Source organism: Molothrus ater, chromosome 5 (assembly GCF_012460135.2).
Source record: "Molothrus ater isolate BHLD 08-10-18 breed brown headed cowbird chromosome 5, BPBGC_Mater_1.1, whole genome shotgun sequence".
Classification (NCBI taxonomy): Eukaryota; Metazoa; Chordata; class Aves; order Passeriformes; family Icteridae; genus Molothrus; species Molothrus ater.
The window spans coordinates 3,011,112-3,029,424 of NC_050482.2; the positions used below are offsets into that span (position 1 = coordinate 3,011,112).

An 18,313-nucleotide genomic window follows, 5' to 3' on the forward strand; every position below is an offset into this window, starting at 1 on the left:
AGGAGGAATTCTTTGAAGAAGGGACAGCACAGGGCAGAGGCTGAGCGGGGAAAACTGGGAACTTGCCAAACCTTTAAGAAAAGGACTGAGATCATCTTTGTTATCTGTCTGTTCCTTTGTAAATACAGCCAGGAGAGAGAGCAGGGATGAGGTTGGTGTGAGGGCTGTGACAGAGCAGATGGGGAAAAGCTCCTGCTCAAACCCCTGGCACCACACAGGGGTTTTGGAGTTCTGCAATGGTTCACAAGCTGTGGAACACAGGGGATTTTCTACAGCACTCCCCTGGAAATTAAAGAAAATATATTTTGTGTTGTGACTGGTTATTCTGGTGCTGTGATTAAGGAGAGGCCTGAACATATCTGAGGATTGTTCTCAGCGATAAAATTTGAGGAAAAGCAGAAAATGAAGTGCGGCATTGGTGTGGGAGTCACCTCACCCAGTGAGTGTGGTGTACATTGTGTCTCCACCTGACCTGGCTGTCCTTTATATCCACTGAGCAGACACAGAAACATCCAGGGTGTGATTTATCTCATCCCTGCTTGACATCTGAAACAGAGAGCAGACAAATCCTGCCCTGCAAAAGGTCTCTCCTTCAACAGAGCACGAGTTCCTAGCTCAGAATTGGACTCTGATGTTGTAGACAGAGTTTAGTGAGAAGGCAAAGCCCTCCCTCTTCTCACCTGCCACGACAAAGCTGTTCCCTACAAGCTGCAAGACAGACAGACTTGATAGATCAGAAATGAAGCCCAGCATGGTTTACATAGAAAACCCCTGATCTGAGGGGTTTTCTGAGCCAGCTGCAGGGCTGGGTCCTGCCAAGGGGTGGATGAAGAGAAGAACGGTGCTGCAAGGTGTGCAAAGCCAATTTCAGTCCTGTAGGAGCAGAAATCTCATCCTGGGAGCTTCTGATGGGAGCTGCCAGCACTCAGCCTCACCTCAAAGTTTCCTGGAGCTGTTGCCACAGAGGCTGTAGGCACCAAATCATTCTCTTCATCTTTTCATCTTCTTGGTGTGCCTCAGTTGGTGTGAGTGTTGTGTGGTTGTGAGTGGGGATTTGCTCAGTGTCAGAGTGGAGAAATCTCTCACCAAAGGTGCCCTAGAACAGAGACAGGAGAGGAGGAGGAGCAGCAAACACACAACTGGAGGTAGGGGTGGACAAGGATATTTGATCAGGTAATTTATCCTGTCACACAGCAGGACACTGACCCCCACTTTAATTATTGTGTCATTTGTCCTTGACAGCTACTGCTGCTTCCAATTAACACCCTTAATTAAACCCCCCAGTTTTCCAAGGATATAAGCATGGATTTAGTGGGAAGAGGGCTACAATGGAGAGGCAGAGCTTGGAGGGGTCTGATGAGAAATGACATTCCCTGTCCCAGTGGGACTGGCAGGTTATGTGCTTATCCTGCAGAAGTGGCAGGCTGGGATCACACCCAGCTCCTCTCCCAGCAGTCTGACATCTCCCTCTGTGTGAGTCCTGTTTCTCACCAGGGTAAATAAATAAAAATTATTTATTTACCCTGATGATATATGAATAATGAATATAAATATAAATATAAATATAAATATAAATATAAATATAAATATAAATATAAATATAAATATAAATATAAATATAAATATAAATATAATTTTTTTTTGCCTTCCTCTATTTAATAAACTGCATTATCATGAACACTCTATTCAGGGCTTTGAAATCAAATCAGCTCCACTCTTAATCTTCCTGCAGTTTTTTTGGGGTTTCTCACCAGGGTAAATAAATAAATAAATAATTTTTATTTATTTTTTTTATATTTATTTACCCTGGTAAGATATAATAGTACTAATACTAGTACTAGTACTAATACTAATAAGTTATTTTATTTCATTTTAATTTTATTTAATAAATTATTAATTAATAAAATAATTTATTTTATTTCATTTTAATTTTATTTAATAAATTATTAATGTTAATGAAATAGATTAATATTGATATTAATAAATTATTTTGTTTAATGATGTATTTTATTTTTTTTATTTATAGATATATAATTTTTATTTATTTTCCCTCTCTGGGCTTTGCTTTTCCCTGTTCCTGCTTTTTTGTTGGGTCTCTAGGTCAGGTAATACGGCACAGGATATCAAACATGACAGAGGAAATCCAAGTCCCTTTGTCCATAATTCAGGCCAGAATAAAATCAGCATCTTGGGATGCTGTGCAGGTGACTGAACACCCTCACTGACTCTCATAAAGGTGCAGAAGTGCTTCAACCTGTGCTTCCTTCAGGTGGTTTTTTGCCTTCCTCTATTTAATAAACTGTATTATCATGAACACTCTATTCAGGGCTTTGAAATCAAATCAGCTCCACTCTTAATCTTCCTGCAGTTTTGTGGGGCTGGCTGAGCCTTGAAAGATAGCAGCATTCACAGAACCCACATGGCTTGACAGAGCCACTGTTCAGTGTTTTGGAAATGTATCTTTTGACTGTTGGGAAGGAAATTGGCTACTTAAGATGCCTTTTTGTACATTTAAATTAACTTAGTCCATCAGACTGAATAAATCCTGCCTCTGTATTAACATCCAATTATAACAACAGAGATTGAGCAGTGATTCAGGTTTTGACCAGAATGTTGGCAGTTTAAGGGGGAAAAGAAGTAATGTATATTGAAATAAAAAAAGTCAAAAATGGGAGCCAGAAAATTGTGACTGAGCACATAGCAGGAGCTTTTGTGAATGCATAATGGCAGAAGCAGGAGCCAAATTTCTAACAGGATTAGCTGTTCCTGTCTATCAGATCCAAAAAACTCAATAATTTTGTTTTAAATGACTTTTTGTAACTCATTCATACTAGGAATAGGGAGGGGAAGGGAGGCTGGGAGCTGGAGAATCTGCAGTTTGGAATTTAGGCAGGATCAGAGGTGAGGTGTTGTGTGAAACACCCTGAAGGAGCAGCTGAGCTCTGAACCATTCAGCACTTCGCAGATTTTGCCAGATTTTTAAGATGTCCTTGTGAGCCAGAAACTCCTGCGTGATTTCTTTGGGGAGCAGTGAATGAATGTGTTGATGAGGTGAAATATCTCTTCCAATCCTGCTGCAGCCATGGCAGCTGGGCCTGCTCATTGTCCCTGAGAAGGACACAAGAGTCACCTTCCCCTTGTCCAGGCCTGGCTCTGGGATTGCATCTCACTGGGACAGGGACCATCTGTCCCTCTGCTCTGCCCTGGGCTGATCTTTGGAAGCACAGCAGCTCCTGGATGCCCACCACGTGTGTGGACAGGCATCTGAAGGGACCTTGCCTTTTTATCTTCAATATTCAATGAATCCAGGGCCCGAATATGTTGTATTTAATAACCTAATTTACAGCACTTTGCCAAGAAATGGCAAATTCCAGTCCTCTAGGACTTCTCTCTTGTTCCTATATCAGAGCCAGCAGCTCCTGGATGTCCACCAGGTGTGTGGACAGGTATCTGAAGGTACCTTACCTTCATATCTTCAATATTCCCATGAACCCAGAGCCTGAATATGTCGTATTTAATAACCTGGTGCTCACTGAGGAGGTGTTAGCTGAACTTCCTCCTCAAACTTGCTCAGATGCCATAAACCCCCACCTTCAGAGACACTGAGGCAGCTCCTCCTTCTGCTGCTGAGACCTCACTTCCAGCTTCAGCTCTCCTTGATGAAATGGGGAAATGTGGGGATGCAATCAGGGAATATCCTGAGCTGGAAGGGACCCGTGAGGATCATCCAGTTCAGCTCCTGGCCCTGCACAGACACCACAGATCCCACCCTGTGCATCCCTGAGAGCATTGTCCAAATGGTCCTGGAGCTCTGGGAGCCTTGGGAATTTGACTATTCCCTGGGGAGCCTGTTCAGTGTCCCACCACCCTCTGGGGGCAGAAACTTTTCCTGATATCATATATTTTCATAATATATGGGATTTAAGCCCTGAGAACAGCAGCAGTCTGTTCTTACATCCACATATTGCTCTGGCACAGTGAGACTAAAATACCAATGAAGCTGTGACTACTGCAGGAATAGAAATTACTCCAAACTGGCTCCTAATGCCCCAAAATGAAAGAAAGACATTTTCCTTTTCTAATCCTGGTTATATCTGGGCAGCACTCTCAGGCACGTGGTGGATTCTTGGAGTTGCCCTTCAATCAAGAATTGAACTTCAATGATCCTTGTGGGTCCCTTCTAACCCAGGATATTCCAGGATTCCGCGGTATTTACCGCAAAATGTTGAATCCGGGTTTCAGTCCCACAAAGATTCGGGGGTAGGACCCTCACTCACTCTCAGGCACGTGGTGGATTCTTGGAGTTGTCCTTCAATCAAGGATTGAACTTCAATGATCCTTGTGGGTCCCTTCTAACCCAGGATATTCCAGGATTCCGCGGTATTTGCCGCAAAATGTTGAATCCAGGTTTCACTCCCACAAAGAACCAGGGGTAAGGGCCCTCACAAAGGTTGGGAAATGACCTTGGAGAGTTTGTCAGGCTCTCCAAGGATGGAGAAGGGGTGGAGGGAGTGAGCACAGCCTGGTTTGCCATGGAGATTTCCACCTCCAGCACTGCCTTGGTCCCTTCATCATTATTCATCAAGTGAATAATGGCAAGGCTCTGTAACTGGGAGGCTGCATGGACTTCCCTTCTGCTGACATTTTAGTGGCTGTTCCCTGGAGGGACACAGTCAGCTCTCAAACCCTTCAACGTGGAAAGCTGAGCTGAATTAATTACAGTTTATGCTCCAAAAAAGAAAATAAGACCTCTGATGTGCCTTATTTGCTTGATGTTCTTCCTCTTTTCAGCAGACGACCCTTAGGTGGCTTTTCTTTCTGCTGCAGCTCCTTTGTTTTTTGTGTTTTCTTTCTGCATTAATTGGGAGGTCTGACACTTCCAGCCCAAGACATTTATCAGCGTGGTACAGTTTTAATTAATCTCACCATAAAGCTGCTAGAGGTGAGCTCCTAAAAGGACTTTTAGGGCAGGAATAATGCACACAGAGACACACCCTGGTGGGATTGACAGGATTTGGGATGTGGGGGGCTCGTGACAAATCCCTGTGGGCCCTGGGACAGCAGAACAAGCCAGGTGTGCTCCTAAAAGCAACACATATCCCACAAAATATCCCCAAAAACACTTAAAGAAACATTTCTGCAAAGATGAAGCCTGGGTTCCCAGTAGGTTTCTCCTGCCAATGAGCTTGGCTATCCTTTGATGGCTAATTAACTAATAAAAATAAAACATACAGAGACCACCTTTTATCTACTTTTTTTACAGCAATTGCCAAGAAATGGCAAATTTCAGTCCTCTAGGACTTCTTTCTTCTACCTATATCTGAGCCACAGGTGGATTTTAACTCTGAGCATTCAAGCCAGGATCAGCAGGTGTTGGAAAAGTTCATTTTCTGATCTAAACTTCTCAACCAAGGCTCACTTCTACCAGACAGGTGTAAACTGGCTCAGAAATGAGGTTGGATGGAACTATCTAGAGCTAATGAGGATAAATCAAGCAGCACCATATGTCAAACTGAGGGTGGTTTGGGTGGGAACTTCAGAGCCAAACCCAACTGTGCTCACAAAATTCTAATTACCAGGTGGGAATTGCATCTGGATTGAGGAATGGCAGATTTAGAGTCTTTCAAAACTAAATTATCTGCTTCTTCTTCAAGTCCTCTGGTGGCCACAGTGCAGACATGGCCAAGCTTGATGTGATTGAGATAACTCACAATATATTTTTCTCAGGTGGAAATACAAGGTGGGAATGGCTGACATAATTAATTATAATGTGAGCCTTCTAACTTATAAATTTATAAATTATAAATTGTAAATTACAAATTATAATGTGATATATATTATATTATATATTATATAATACATAATATATATAATAAATGATATATTATATATTATATATTATATAATATATAATATATAATATATATAATAAATGATATATATTATATATTATATATTATATATATATTATATATTATATATTATATATTATATATTATATATTATATATTATATATTATATATTATTATGTGTTACCTTTTGGTATCTTCTTGTAAAAACTTTTATCTTTTTGGAATTTGGATTCAACACAGACTATTGGGCTCAACAAGTTTAATTGGGTGAAAACCTGAGGCATAAAATTTATTCTTCATGAATAGGTGATACCTTCTTGATCAGAAGCTTAAGGAAGGTGAAACAACCTCATTCATGGCCAAACAATCTTAATTTTTAAACTTCTTGAAAGAATCATAGAATCTTGGAAAATACCTTTAAAATCATCATATCTAACCTTTAATAATTGCCACAGCTACCATAACTAGAGAAATCTGGATTACTCCCTCCCTGTCTTGTTCTTATAACTTTTACTGCTCTGTGGTTTGTTCTGATTGTGTTTTTATGCTCATGGCTATAGATTCACTTGAGAAAAGTGAGTTTGTGTTGGTTTTTGTTTGAGTTTTTTCCCCTCATTCTCACTTTTTCATTAAAGGCTTTCAGTAGCCGCAGTTGGCTCCTCTGGGTGACTTGGCACAGGCTCTGGTGCAATGGTAAATAAACCCCATCGTGTTTCTACCTGAAGTTTTCTAAAGCTTCTGCCATTTGCCAGAGGCAAAGCTGCACATTTTCAGCTTTTGCTTATAGACTATCAACTGGGATTTGGGGGTGAGAAAAACAATTTCTGATACAACCAGAGAAAGGTCTTCGTACGGAGCTGGAATTTTGCCTGATATATATTTATATTAAAATAAAAATATAAAAATTAAAAAGCCAGTTCTTGGTTCATTTACAGATGCAGTTGAGATGGATCTTAGTCTGTCACTCCACAGCTCAAACTCTCCTGAATGCAGTGCCAAGTAAAAAAATTGTCCCTGGGATCCAGGTGCATTCCCTCATCATTTGTCAGGAGTAACTGTTCTGCAGTTTAGAGCTGGCAGCTCTCAGTGGTGTTTCATCAGGATAATGCCTCCCTCCATCATCTGAGGGAATAAACTCTCCCTGCTGACAGGAACTGGGGTGAAGACACCAGCAATTGACTGTATATTACAGAGGCTCTCTGAAGCTTATTCAATGGAAAAGGGACTAGCAGGTCATTGGGCCCAAATTGTGTGTTTGGCTTCAAAAGCTGTGAGGGGCTTACAAAATGTAAGAGGAATCAAAATCTGTGAGACAGGAGGTCAGGCTGGGCAGTCCCTTCAACCTTTGAAACCTCTCGCTGAAACACTTTAATTAAAAAGGAAAAATAAAAGAAAAAATAGATGATAAAATGCGGTATTTTGGCAGTACCTGGGTGTTTCAGGTCCTACTCTAATGCCTTCTGAGCTGCAGAAGCAGGACTACAGGAAGAAAATATCCAGCCTGGTAGCCTTTGTCCCTTCCCTGCTGGGAGCAACCTCTCCAGGGATGGGACAAGAGATGGTTGGAAAAATGCACAGGCAAAGGGGAGTGGAGCTAATGCTTCCCTGGGACCAGCAGTGGTGGTGGCAGTGGGGACTGGTGGTGGCAGGAGGTCATGGGAGAGAGAAAAAGACATCACAAGACCTCAGTTCTCACAGGAAGCCAGAAAGAAACAGAGTCCAAAACCAGAGAGATCAATGAGGTCCAGGGAGTTTAACTTACTGCAGAAGATCTCAAAATGAATTAACTTAATTTCAAGGTACCACATCCCCCCAGCCTGCCTGATTTGCTGATTGCTGGGAAATCCTGCAAGTGATGAAGGGCTACAGGGAGAGGGAAAGGCCACGGGGAATGTGGAGCAGGATGTGGATAGGGATTGCTCCAGGCTGAGCTCTGGAGCAAACCGTCCCCCATCCCTCTGCCTGCCCTGCGCTGCACAGGTGTTCCTGCAGAAGGACAGGTGTAGCCACATTTCTTTTCACAGTGAAAAGCAAAGCACAATTCTTCCCAAGAATATTTCTGATATTCACATTCTCTGAACCTCAGAGAAAGGCAAAAAAACAATTCTTATCATTTGCTGTGCCTGTGTTTGTGCAAAAGTGGAATGCAATGTGGAGACTGTTTACCCACAATGATGGTGCTTTGTTTCCTTGGCCTGTTAGGGCCAAGTGTGTAGGCCCACGTTTCTCTTCACAGAGAAAAGCAAGGCACAATTCTTCCCAAGAATATTTCTGGGTTTCACATTCTCTGAACCTCAGAGAAAGGAAAAACAATTCTTATCTCATTTGCTGTGCCTGTGTTTGTGCCAAAATAGAATGCAATATGGAGATGGTTTACCCACAGTGATGGTGTCTTGGTTCCTTGGCCTATCAGGGCCAGGTGTGTTGTCACAGACATCTTTTCTGAAAAATCCTTTCCTCAGGATTTTTCCTCCTGAGAAGCTGAGAGGCCTCAGGAACAAAATGTCAACAATGATTATTTGCTGCTGTGGAATGCAACAGGTGCATCTGGGATTGGTCTCATGGGGTTGTTTCTAATTAATGGCCAATCACAGTCAGCTGGCTCAGACTCTCTGTCCAAGCCGCAAGTCTTTGTTATTCATTCTTTCTTTTTCTATTCTTAGCTTCTGATGAATCCTTTCTTCTATTCTTGTAGTATAGTTTTAATATAATATATATGATAAAATAATAAATCAGCCTTCTGAAACATGGAGTCAGATCCTCATCTCTTCCCTCATCCTCGGACCCCTGTGAACATGGTCACAGTGTGTTGCCCCACATTTCTCTTCAGAGAGAAAAGCAAGGCACAATTCTTCCCAAGAATATTCTTATCTCATTTGCTGTCCCTGTGTTTGTGCAAAAGCAGAATGCAATATGGAGATTAGTTCCCACAGTGATGGGGTTTTGTTTCCTTGGCCTGTCAGGGCCAGGTGTGTGTGTGTGTGTGTGTTGGGACTGTTGGCTGAGATTCTGTGCAGTGTGTGCAGAGTTGAGCGCTTGGCAGATTCAGTTTAGATGTAATGTAATATAATATAAACTAATATAGTATAGTAAAGTAATTAATTAGCCTTCTGATAAGATGGAGTCCTCCTCATCATTCCTCCTTTGTCGGGGGCAAAAAATATCCACTACAGACAGGCAGGAAGGGGACAGAGAGGGTGGCACCTCCACCCAGCCATCCTGAGCAGTGTGAGAAGCCTGACAGGTTTTCCCTTCCCTCCTGCAGCTCACCAGGGTGCCCGTGGAGTCGTGCAGCCAGTACGAGACCTGCAGCGAGTGCCTGGGCTCGGGAGACCCCCACTGCGGATGGTGTGTCCTCCACAACACGTGAGTACCAGCCCAGCCCTGCCTGTCCCCACCACCTGCCCTCATAGAAACACAGCTGATGCCTGGAGAGGCTACCTAGAGCAGAGGCTGTTCAGGCAGGTAGTAGTTTTCTTCATTAAGTAGGGATTTAAGTGGTTACCTGAAGGTAATACATGTACCTGAAATCATGTTTCATGAAAAAACACAACTTACTTGGTAGCAAAGCCAGATCCAGCAAAATGAAGTGAGCAGTGGCATTATTAAAACCTAAGAAAACAGTGATGGTTGGATGATAATCCAACCCTTTAAGATGATAATCTTAACCCTTGATTCTAGTGCAGACTCAATAATGGAAATGTTTTGAAACTAACAGGTTCAGGGTGTTCAATGTAACAGTTTTCTTAGGACTAAAATGTGCTTGCTTACCTCACTGCATCATCTATTACCACTGTGAGGAAAAAAGTAAATATGCTTCCTTTTTCTTATGCTTTGCACTTAGCAGCACACCATACATGGTTTATTTTCAACAGCCTAATAATCAGTCAACTCAATCCAGATTATTAATCTACTTTCCTGCACAGGAATTTCCTATTAAAGTAGGGGTTTATTAAAAGGCCCTCAAAGGATACATCTTGGGCAGTGCAAGAGCCTGGCTCTGGCTACACCAAAGATGGACTCTGAGTCACGAGTTTTCACACTTTTATAAGTTTTGGTCCATTTCCATATTGGGGTTAATTGTCCAATTCCAGCTCCAGGTTATGCAATCCCATCCTCCCAGAGTCTCCTCTCCTCAATTCCCTGTTGTTTGCACTTTTTGGGCCTGAAGCTGCAGTGGTATCCTTGGTTTTTAAGCTGGAAAAGGATTGTTCTGTCTGACTGAACTGTGAGGAGAACTTGCTGACACTTTATATGAAGTTCAGATCTACACACTAATGCAGCACAGAATCTGGAAAATATGAAAGCTAAAACCTAAGGCATCAAGGTAGAGGGGCAAAATGCTGTCTCAGTCCCTGGCTGAGCCAAATACCTCCAAAAAAGTCTCTGGTGTTTGCTGGAGAGAGACTTTGCTTAATTATGAAGGGTTTTTTGGAAGACAAGGGGAAAGAAGGGTGGCAGAAGCTGGACAGAGCTTCTCCACCGGTTTGCTGGTGTTTTGAATTCAGCACTCCAGCAGCTCTTCTCTGGGTCACATTTTCCTGGTGGCTCCCATTCCATTTGAGGGAATTTGACTCTGGCCCATTCCATTTGAGGGAATTTGACGCTGTCCCAACACCTCCAGCTTTGCAGTGCTGACCTGACCCTCTCCTCTTTTGGACATGTCAGGATCTCCATTGCCCTTAGAGAGGAATCCATGGGGGTCCACTCCAGGGCTCCACTCCAAGGAAGTTTTCATTGGGACCTTATGGTTTAACAAGCCAAGCAGGGGCCTCATTCCACTCTCCCATTATTTTGTTGTACTGGTTTATCCACTGCCTCATGAGGAATGCTGGATCCAGGTGTCCTCAACATTGGGATATCAGTTCATTCTTGTTTTTTCCTTAGGCTTTCAATGTAAGTGATGCCAAAGCCCTGGGGAGGGAGGTGTCAGCTTGGCTGAGCTCCTGGCCCTGAGTGGCAGGGAGGTCTCCTTTGCCAAGCCCCTCTGAGCACAGACAGGGGCTGGGAAGTGCTGGGATCTGTCCAGCCCAGGGCTCCAGCTGAGAGTGGCTCTGCAGGGTGCTGTCACTCCGAGGCTCACGATGTCCTTGGCAGCCTTGGAGGGTTTTTCTGATGGCCTTGTCGGTCTTCACCCTCTGAGCTCACCTGAACTCTTCCTGTTGAGTTGCAAACTCTCCAGGTGGAGACAGGGATCCAGTTGATGTGATAGACTTTGCTACCTCTCCTTGCTGGAACAGAAGGGAACAAACCTGGACCATATTCCAGCCTTCTGTCGATCCTCTGAATGCTCTGCTTCTGTCAGCTTGTGTGACCCTCATCCAAAACCACGGCAGTCTGCCTAATTTCAAATCAGATCTGGGGATCCATCCCAAAACATGCCCAAAAATGGGGCTCATGCTCTGGAATTGTTCAAGAGAACCTTGGCAAACCAGTCCTGAATTGTGGTGTGGTGGGTAAGAGCCCAGAAAACTTTCATCTTGCTGAGTTGAGGATATTTCCATTTGACACAGAGCTTTATAGTGTGTTCCCACCCCATCTCACCCTGCATCCATCTCCAGTGTGTTTGCTGCCAGTGAAGGGACAGCACAGAGATATGCAAGCAGCATAAAGAGGCATTAATTTGTTCACTGATTGTACCACAGCAATGCTGGATATTTCATCTCCTTGCATTCAGGGTCAGTGGCAACAAAGAGTCAAAACATGCAGCAATAAATCCCCAAAAGAGAGAGAAGGGGCACAGAGAGCTGCAGAGTGAGGAGTACTGGAAATGAAATGGAGGGTGATGGGTGGGGCTGGCAGATTGAATTTGGTCAAAAACATCTCTGTGCAGGCTCAGCCCTTGAGGGAGGAGTGTGGCTGGAGTCTGGACCTGGCTGATGGCACTGTGTCCTCCTCCCTCTGGCCACTTAACCTCTGATTCCTTATCTGGAAAAGAGAAACACCTCTTGTTTATGTACCTCGCAGCAGGGTCACTGAGATTGACTCCCTGAGGGGATTTTTTTGAAGCACTTTGAAGGCAAATGTTATCAAATCCCACTTCAAGTCTTTTGCTTCCCTCTCAGTTAAGAAATCTGATTTTCAGTCCTAGTTTGGGAGGGGTTTTCAGGGCAGCCTCGGGTGCTCCTTTCTGAGTCTCAGTTTCCTCATCCTTTTGGGCAGCCCTGAGAGCAAAGGAGCCAATTACATCCCACTCAACAAGTTTTGGCTGCACAGGATATTCAGGGTAAGGATATTGGAATACTGAGTCTCTAATTAGAAATTTTTGCACATCAGGACCCCTCAAGCCTCATTAACAGACTTTTCCTCAAGTGGGATACGTCATCAACAACTCCTGCACAAGGATCCCTGGGGAAAAATGCCATCAACGTTTCCCATCCTGGCTGCCAACCCTTCCCTCTTCCCTCCCAGTCAGGAATCCCAGGGGATTCCCAGTGCAGGGCTGAATCCAGTGATGGGGAAAGCAGGGAGGAGGCAGCTGGGCTGTGCAGGAGCTGGGATAGGGCAGGGTTGGGAGCCAAATGTTTGGGCAAAGCCATGCTGTTCCCTCATCCTCCTCCAGTATAAACCATTAAAAGGAGCAGAGGTGGACTGGGAGACAGGTGAGAACTGTCCAATGGGTACAGCAGGGTGGTTTTTTCTCTCCCATGCACACCACTGTCGCTACAGGACACGAAATAAAATGGCATCTACACTGGAACTTTTAAGGTAAAAAGAAGGGAAGTTTATTGTCACAGACAACTTTTCTGAAAAATCCTTTCCTTAGGATTTTTTCCTCCTGAGAAGCTGAGAGGCCTCAGGAACAAAATGTAACCAATGGTTATCTGCTGCTGTGGAATGCAACAGGTGCATCTGGGATTGGGCTCATGTGGTTGTTTCTAATGTATGGCCAATCACAGTCAGCTGGCTCAGACTCTCTGTCCAAGCCACAAGCCTTTGTTGTCATTCTTTCTGATTCTATTCTTAGCTAGCCTTCTGATGAAATCCTTTCTTCTATTCTTTTAGTATAATTTAAATATAATTATATCATAAAATAATAAATCAGCCTTCTGAAACATGGAGTCAGATCCTCGTCTCTTCCCTCATCCTCAGACCCCTGTGAACACGTGTCACAGACATCTTTTCAGTAAAATCCTTTCCTTAGGATTTTTCCTGCTGAGAAGCTGAGAAGCTACAGCAACAAAATGTAAGCAGTGGTTATCTGCTGCTGTGGAATTCATCAGGTGGATTCTTGATTGGCCCATCCTGAATGTTTACAATTAATGGCCAACCACAGACCAGATAGCTTGGGCTCTCTGTCCGAGCCACAGATCTTTGTTATTCATTCCTTTCTATTCTTAGCTAGCCTTCTGAGAGGAAACCTGTCCTTCTATTTCTTTTTCGTATAGTTATAATGTAATATATATATATCATAAAATAATAAATCAAGCCTTCTGAACATGGAGTCAACATTCTCATCTCTCCCCTCATCCAAGAACCCCTCTGAACACTGTCATAAACATGGTCACAGTTTATTTTTTGCTTTTAACATTTATAGATTTTCAAAAGTGACAGTGGATTGGAGGATGAAAGTGCTACTTCTTTAATGACACTGGACAAACCAACAGTCTGTTAAATTTTTCTTCTTCTGGAGAAGAACGTAAAACAATAATTATTTACATAAAACTGCATGAGAAAGTTTATTACAAGAATGTAAACATCAGAAGACTTAGAAGAACAGGGTGACACACCTCTCTTATTTTGGAATATTCCCTACAAGGGCTGATGCAACTCCTCTTCCCCAGACCCCCATTTCCAGCTCTCCTCAGCTCCCACTCCCCATCCATGTTTTCCCAGCAGAGCTGGGCTGTCTGTGCCCAGGGCAGCGTGCCAGGGCTCAGGAATTGATTTCCACAGCTCTGCTGTCCTAACCTTACACTGAGAAACTCGAGTCCTCTGAGAGAGAGGCAGAGACAGACAGACCCACAGACAGGAGAGAGGGGGGAGGATTGATTGGCCTCTGCCCCGAGGAGAGGAGCTGATACAGAGCAGGTTAACCGAGCTTTTCATCTCTGTATCTTTACCCCCATCTTGTCCCCCCTCCTTTTCCCAGCCCTGCTCCCTCCCGGGCTCTCTCAGGCCTCTTTAGGTGGTGATGAATCATTTACTTGGTGTAAATTGAAATTGTGGCTCTTGCTGGTAGGGGGAGGGAGAGGGGCTGTGGTTGGGAGCAGTGGGGATGGAGCAGAGCTGGCACTGGGTGCCTGCTGCAAGGTCACAGCAATGTCACCAGCCTGGATGGGGACTGCAGAGAGGGCTGGGAGCAAAGGGAAGTTTTCTGCAAGCCTGAAATGAATTCAGCAGCTTCCTCCTGTGTCAGAGGCAGCACTGCCCAAAGATGCCACCCAAATCTGGCCACTCTGGTAATCCCCTGGCAAATCACTCCTGCCTCACCCATTCCCAAGCTGTAACCACCCCTCTTCCTTCTTTCCCACCAATAGCTCAAACTCTTTATCCCCAGAGCAGGGGTAAACCCCTTCAGCTGCTGAAAGAGCCCTCCCTAATTCTAGATTGGATATTTGGAAGGAATTCTTCCCTATGAGGGTGGGCAGGCCCTGGCACAGGGTGCCCCAGAGAAGCTGTGGCTGCCCCTGGACCCCTGGAAGTTCCTAAGGCCAGGCTGGATGGGACTTGGAGCAGCCTGGGACAGTGGAAGGTGTCCCTGCCCATGGCAGGGGGTGGGATTGGATGATTTTGAGGTTCCCTTCCAACCAAACCATTCCATTATTCTATGCACATTCCCTGGTCCATCTGCATGTGGTCACCAGGTAGGTTTTCAGCCCTGCACAGCATCTCTGGGTTCTGTTTATCACCCCAGACTGGAAATTTGGGGCAGAAAAGCAGCATCCCTGTAGAAAAGGGCAACATTTTATTAGAGGGAAATCCACTGTTGGGTTCAAAGGGACCTGTCCCAGGCTCTGCTGTGTTAGTGACACTCCTGGATTTTGGCTTTGCTGCCTCATTTCATCCCATGCAACATCCATCTAATTCCAGGAGGAATAGCTGAGCACACACAAGCTGTCCTCAAGGAGAATGCAGCAGCCCCAGGCAGAAGCCTCCTTCTGCTCTGGAATCTGCCCTTGCAGGTCTGGGGACTCCTTGTCTGGCAGGTCATTAATTGCAATCAGAGAGGGAAACAGTCCCATTTTCTGGGAGAACTTGTGATATTTCAAAACTTTTTTTTTTCCCCTCCAGCTCGCAGTGGCCAATTATTTTTTTTAATAAGAAATGTTCTTGAAAGCTGTTCTGGAAGGGGCTGATTCCATTTAGTAATTGGAGAATGATTCATTTAGGCTTTGGAAGTCCTCGTTTTGGGGTTTGATTTCATTTTTTTAGCAAATTGCGTGAGATTTCAAAATAAAAAGTCATTCTGAAAGGAAGCATTATTATTTTTTTTAATTTTATTTTTTCCATTAGAACGAAACATTTGGGCATCTGTGATTTCTTTCTCCCCCAGAAGCCTTTACCAGCCCTAGAGACTGAGCAAAGCAGTCAACAAGAGCTGTTGGTTTAGAGGAGCTGACATTTGCTGTGGAGGGAAGAAGGATTGTTTAAGCATCTCCAGTCTGTCCTGCTTGGAGATATCTGAGCCAGGAGCTGGCTCTGCTCCCTGCACTCCTCTGCTCAGCTCTGAGGAGCTGCTCCTGTCCTCTGTGTGTCCTTCTGGCACCCAGAGCCTCCCCAGGACACCCAAGCTGGCTCTGTTGGCGTTGCAGAGCATGTGCCAGCAGATCCTGCTGCTCCTGAACCTTGGGAATGGGAGCCAGTGGCCTCCTGAAGGCATCCTCACCCCATGGAAGAAGCAATGACATAAATCTCTCATGTCTGGGCCACCTTCCTGGATCCCTCTGGGTTAGTCAAGGGATGGCCAAAATCTCCCACACACAATTCCTCAGGTGGAGCTGGTCTGGATTGACTATTAATTTTTTGGATCCTGTTATGAGACACCTCAGAAGTCACTGTGATGTCTTGTGGAGGCTGAGCTAAAGCAGAGGCTGGGCAGAGTTCCAGAATAAAGCAGGGATTTATTCAAAGGATCTCCTCCATGGATCCACCTTGGGCAGCACAAGAGCCCAGCCAGGGCTGCACCCAAGATGAACCAAAATGGTCCCAAAATGCACCAGCGCTCCCGGGGTCTGTCCCTGGGATCAGTTCTGCTCCATTTGCATCTTGCAGTTCATTGTCCCATTCCAGCTTCAGCCCCTGCAGTCCCACCCTGCTTGTTTTTCTCTCTCCAGCCCACGGGGTTTGTGCTCCTGGGCTGAGATTTGGGTCATTGTTGTGGTATTTGCTGGGTCCCCAGGATGAAGGAGGAAATGATGAATCTGACTCCATGTTCTCAGAAGGCTAATTTATTATTTTATGATACTATATTATATTAAAGACTGCTATACTAAACTATACTAAAGAATACAGAAAGGATACAGACAGAAGGCTAAAAAGATAATGAAAACTTGTGACTCTCTCCAGAGTCCCAACCATGCCTGACCATGATTGGTCATTAATTAAAACAATTCCCATGAAACCAATGAAACAATCACCTGTGGGATAAACAATCTCCAACCACATTCCAAAGCAGCAAAACACAGGAGAAGCAAGTGAGATAATATTGTTTTCCTTTTTCTCTGAGGCTTCTCAGCTTCCCAGGAGAAGAAATCCTGGTGAAGGGATTTTTCAGAAAACATGATAGTGACAATTTGTCCTTGGTGCCCAGCTGGAGCAGGAATTGTTTTGTCTCCCTGCTCTGTGCACAGAGCTCACCATCCCATAATATGAAGCCCAGACCCCCACACTAAAACAGCACAGATTCTTAAAAATATAAAAGCTAAAACCTGAGGCTCAATAAGAGAATTTTTTGGTTTTCCAACAAAAAACCAGCCTTGTTCAGAGGGGTTTGATGCCATTCTCTGGCACAGACACCCACCCTGGTGTCCAGGACTGACCCTCCACATCCTCCTGCCCTCCACCTCTTCCCATCCACCACAGTCCCTTGTGTGGACAACTCATCCACCCTGAAACTGCAGCTCTCCTTTCTAACATGACATGAAGGGGGGAAAAAAAAGCCATTTAAACAAGCTGTTTTCCAGTGATCACAGTGGAGGGGGAGGGAGGTTTATTACCCACGCTCAGACTCACTGCCAGACCAGGACTAAAAAAAGGGAAAAGTTCCAAAGTGCAGCTCGTGGTGCCTGGGCTCAGCAGGTAACCTGATGCACTGCCTCTGGCAGAGCTCATTGATCGTCCCTGGCTTTAACTTTCTTGGTCTAAGTCTTCTGAACCACCAGAGAGTCTCAGGTAACCCCAGCTGCCTACACAGGCTGCAATAAGACCTTTCTTGAAGGGTCTTTTTCTTGTTCGACTTTCTGCTGTCTGAAAGCCCGTGACTCTTTCAGGCTGAGAGGTTTTGTTCTTTCCTTTTTTCCCCCTTTTACCTCCTTGTTTTTGCCTCACAGTCTTTTCCTCCAGTGCTGCTTCCAGAAGGGGCTGTGTGGGTCCGGGCTGCAGGGTCTCAGAAGGGCAGGAGGTTGGAATATCACTCCTGAGGTTTAACAGTGAGAAAAGAGGGATTTCCTGACTCTTGCAGGGGTTTGTGATCCTATAAACCCTCAGCTGTCCCTGCCTGGTACTCCCCATGCTGTTTTTTCCCAAGGTGCAGACTGGAGTCCCTCCAATAAGGCAGCAATTTGTGGGTGTTTTGCACTTGCCTGGAATGATGAAAAAGTCATAGAATTAGGGAATATCCCAAGCTGGAAGGGACCCATATTGTCACAGACATCTTTTCTGAAAAATCCTTTCTTAGGATTTTTCCTCCTGAGAAGCTGAGAGGCCTCAGGAACAAAATGTAACCTGCTGCTGTGGAATGCAACAGGTGCATCTGGGATTGGTCTCATGTGGTTGTTTCTAATTAATGGCCAGTCACAGTCAGCTGGCTCAGACTCTCTGTCCAAGCCACAAGCCTTTGTTATCATTCTTTCCTTTTCTATTCTTAGCCAGCCTTCTGATGAAATCCTTTCTTCTATTCTTTTAGTATAGTTTTAATATAATATATATCATAAAATAATAAATCAGCCTTCTGAAACATGGAGTCAGATCCTCATCTCTTCCCTCATCCTCAAACACTTGTGAACACCATCACACCATATGGACCATCAAGGTCCAGCTCCTGGCCCTGCACAGAAGAACAGCCCCCAAAATCCCACCAGGTGTCTGAGAGCATTGTCCATACTCTTCCTGAGCTCTGGCAGGCTTGGTGCCATCACCACATTCCTGGGGAGCCTGTTCCACTGCCTGACCACCCTCTGGGTCTCATATTCATAGTTGGTGCCACTTTTATAGAAAAATCTTTCTCCTTTCCTGCCCCAACAGAGCCCCATTCTAAATCCCCAAAATTCTACTTTTTCACCCTGTGACAAATTCACTC

The 18,313-nt window shown here is 44.6% G+C and overlaps 1 protein-coding gene across 1 annotated transcript in view; it reads left to right on the plus strand.

The window, feature by feature from the left end:
* PLXNA4 (plexin A4) overlaps nt 1-18,313 on the plus strand; it is a 507,966-nt gene that overhangs the window by 323,175 nt on the left and 166,478 nt on the right. The window contains exon 5 of the mRNA XM_036400402.2: nt 9,119-9,219. Within this exon, the coding sequence (XP_036256295.1) occupies nt 9,119-9,219 (101 nt within the window). The remainder of the gene's footprint in view (nt 1-9,118; nt 9,220-18,313) is intronic.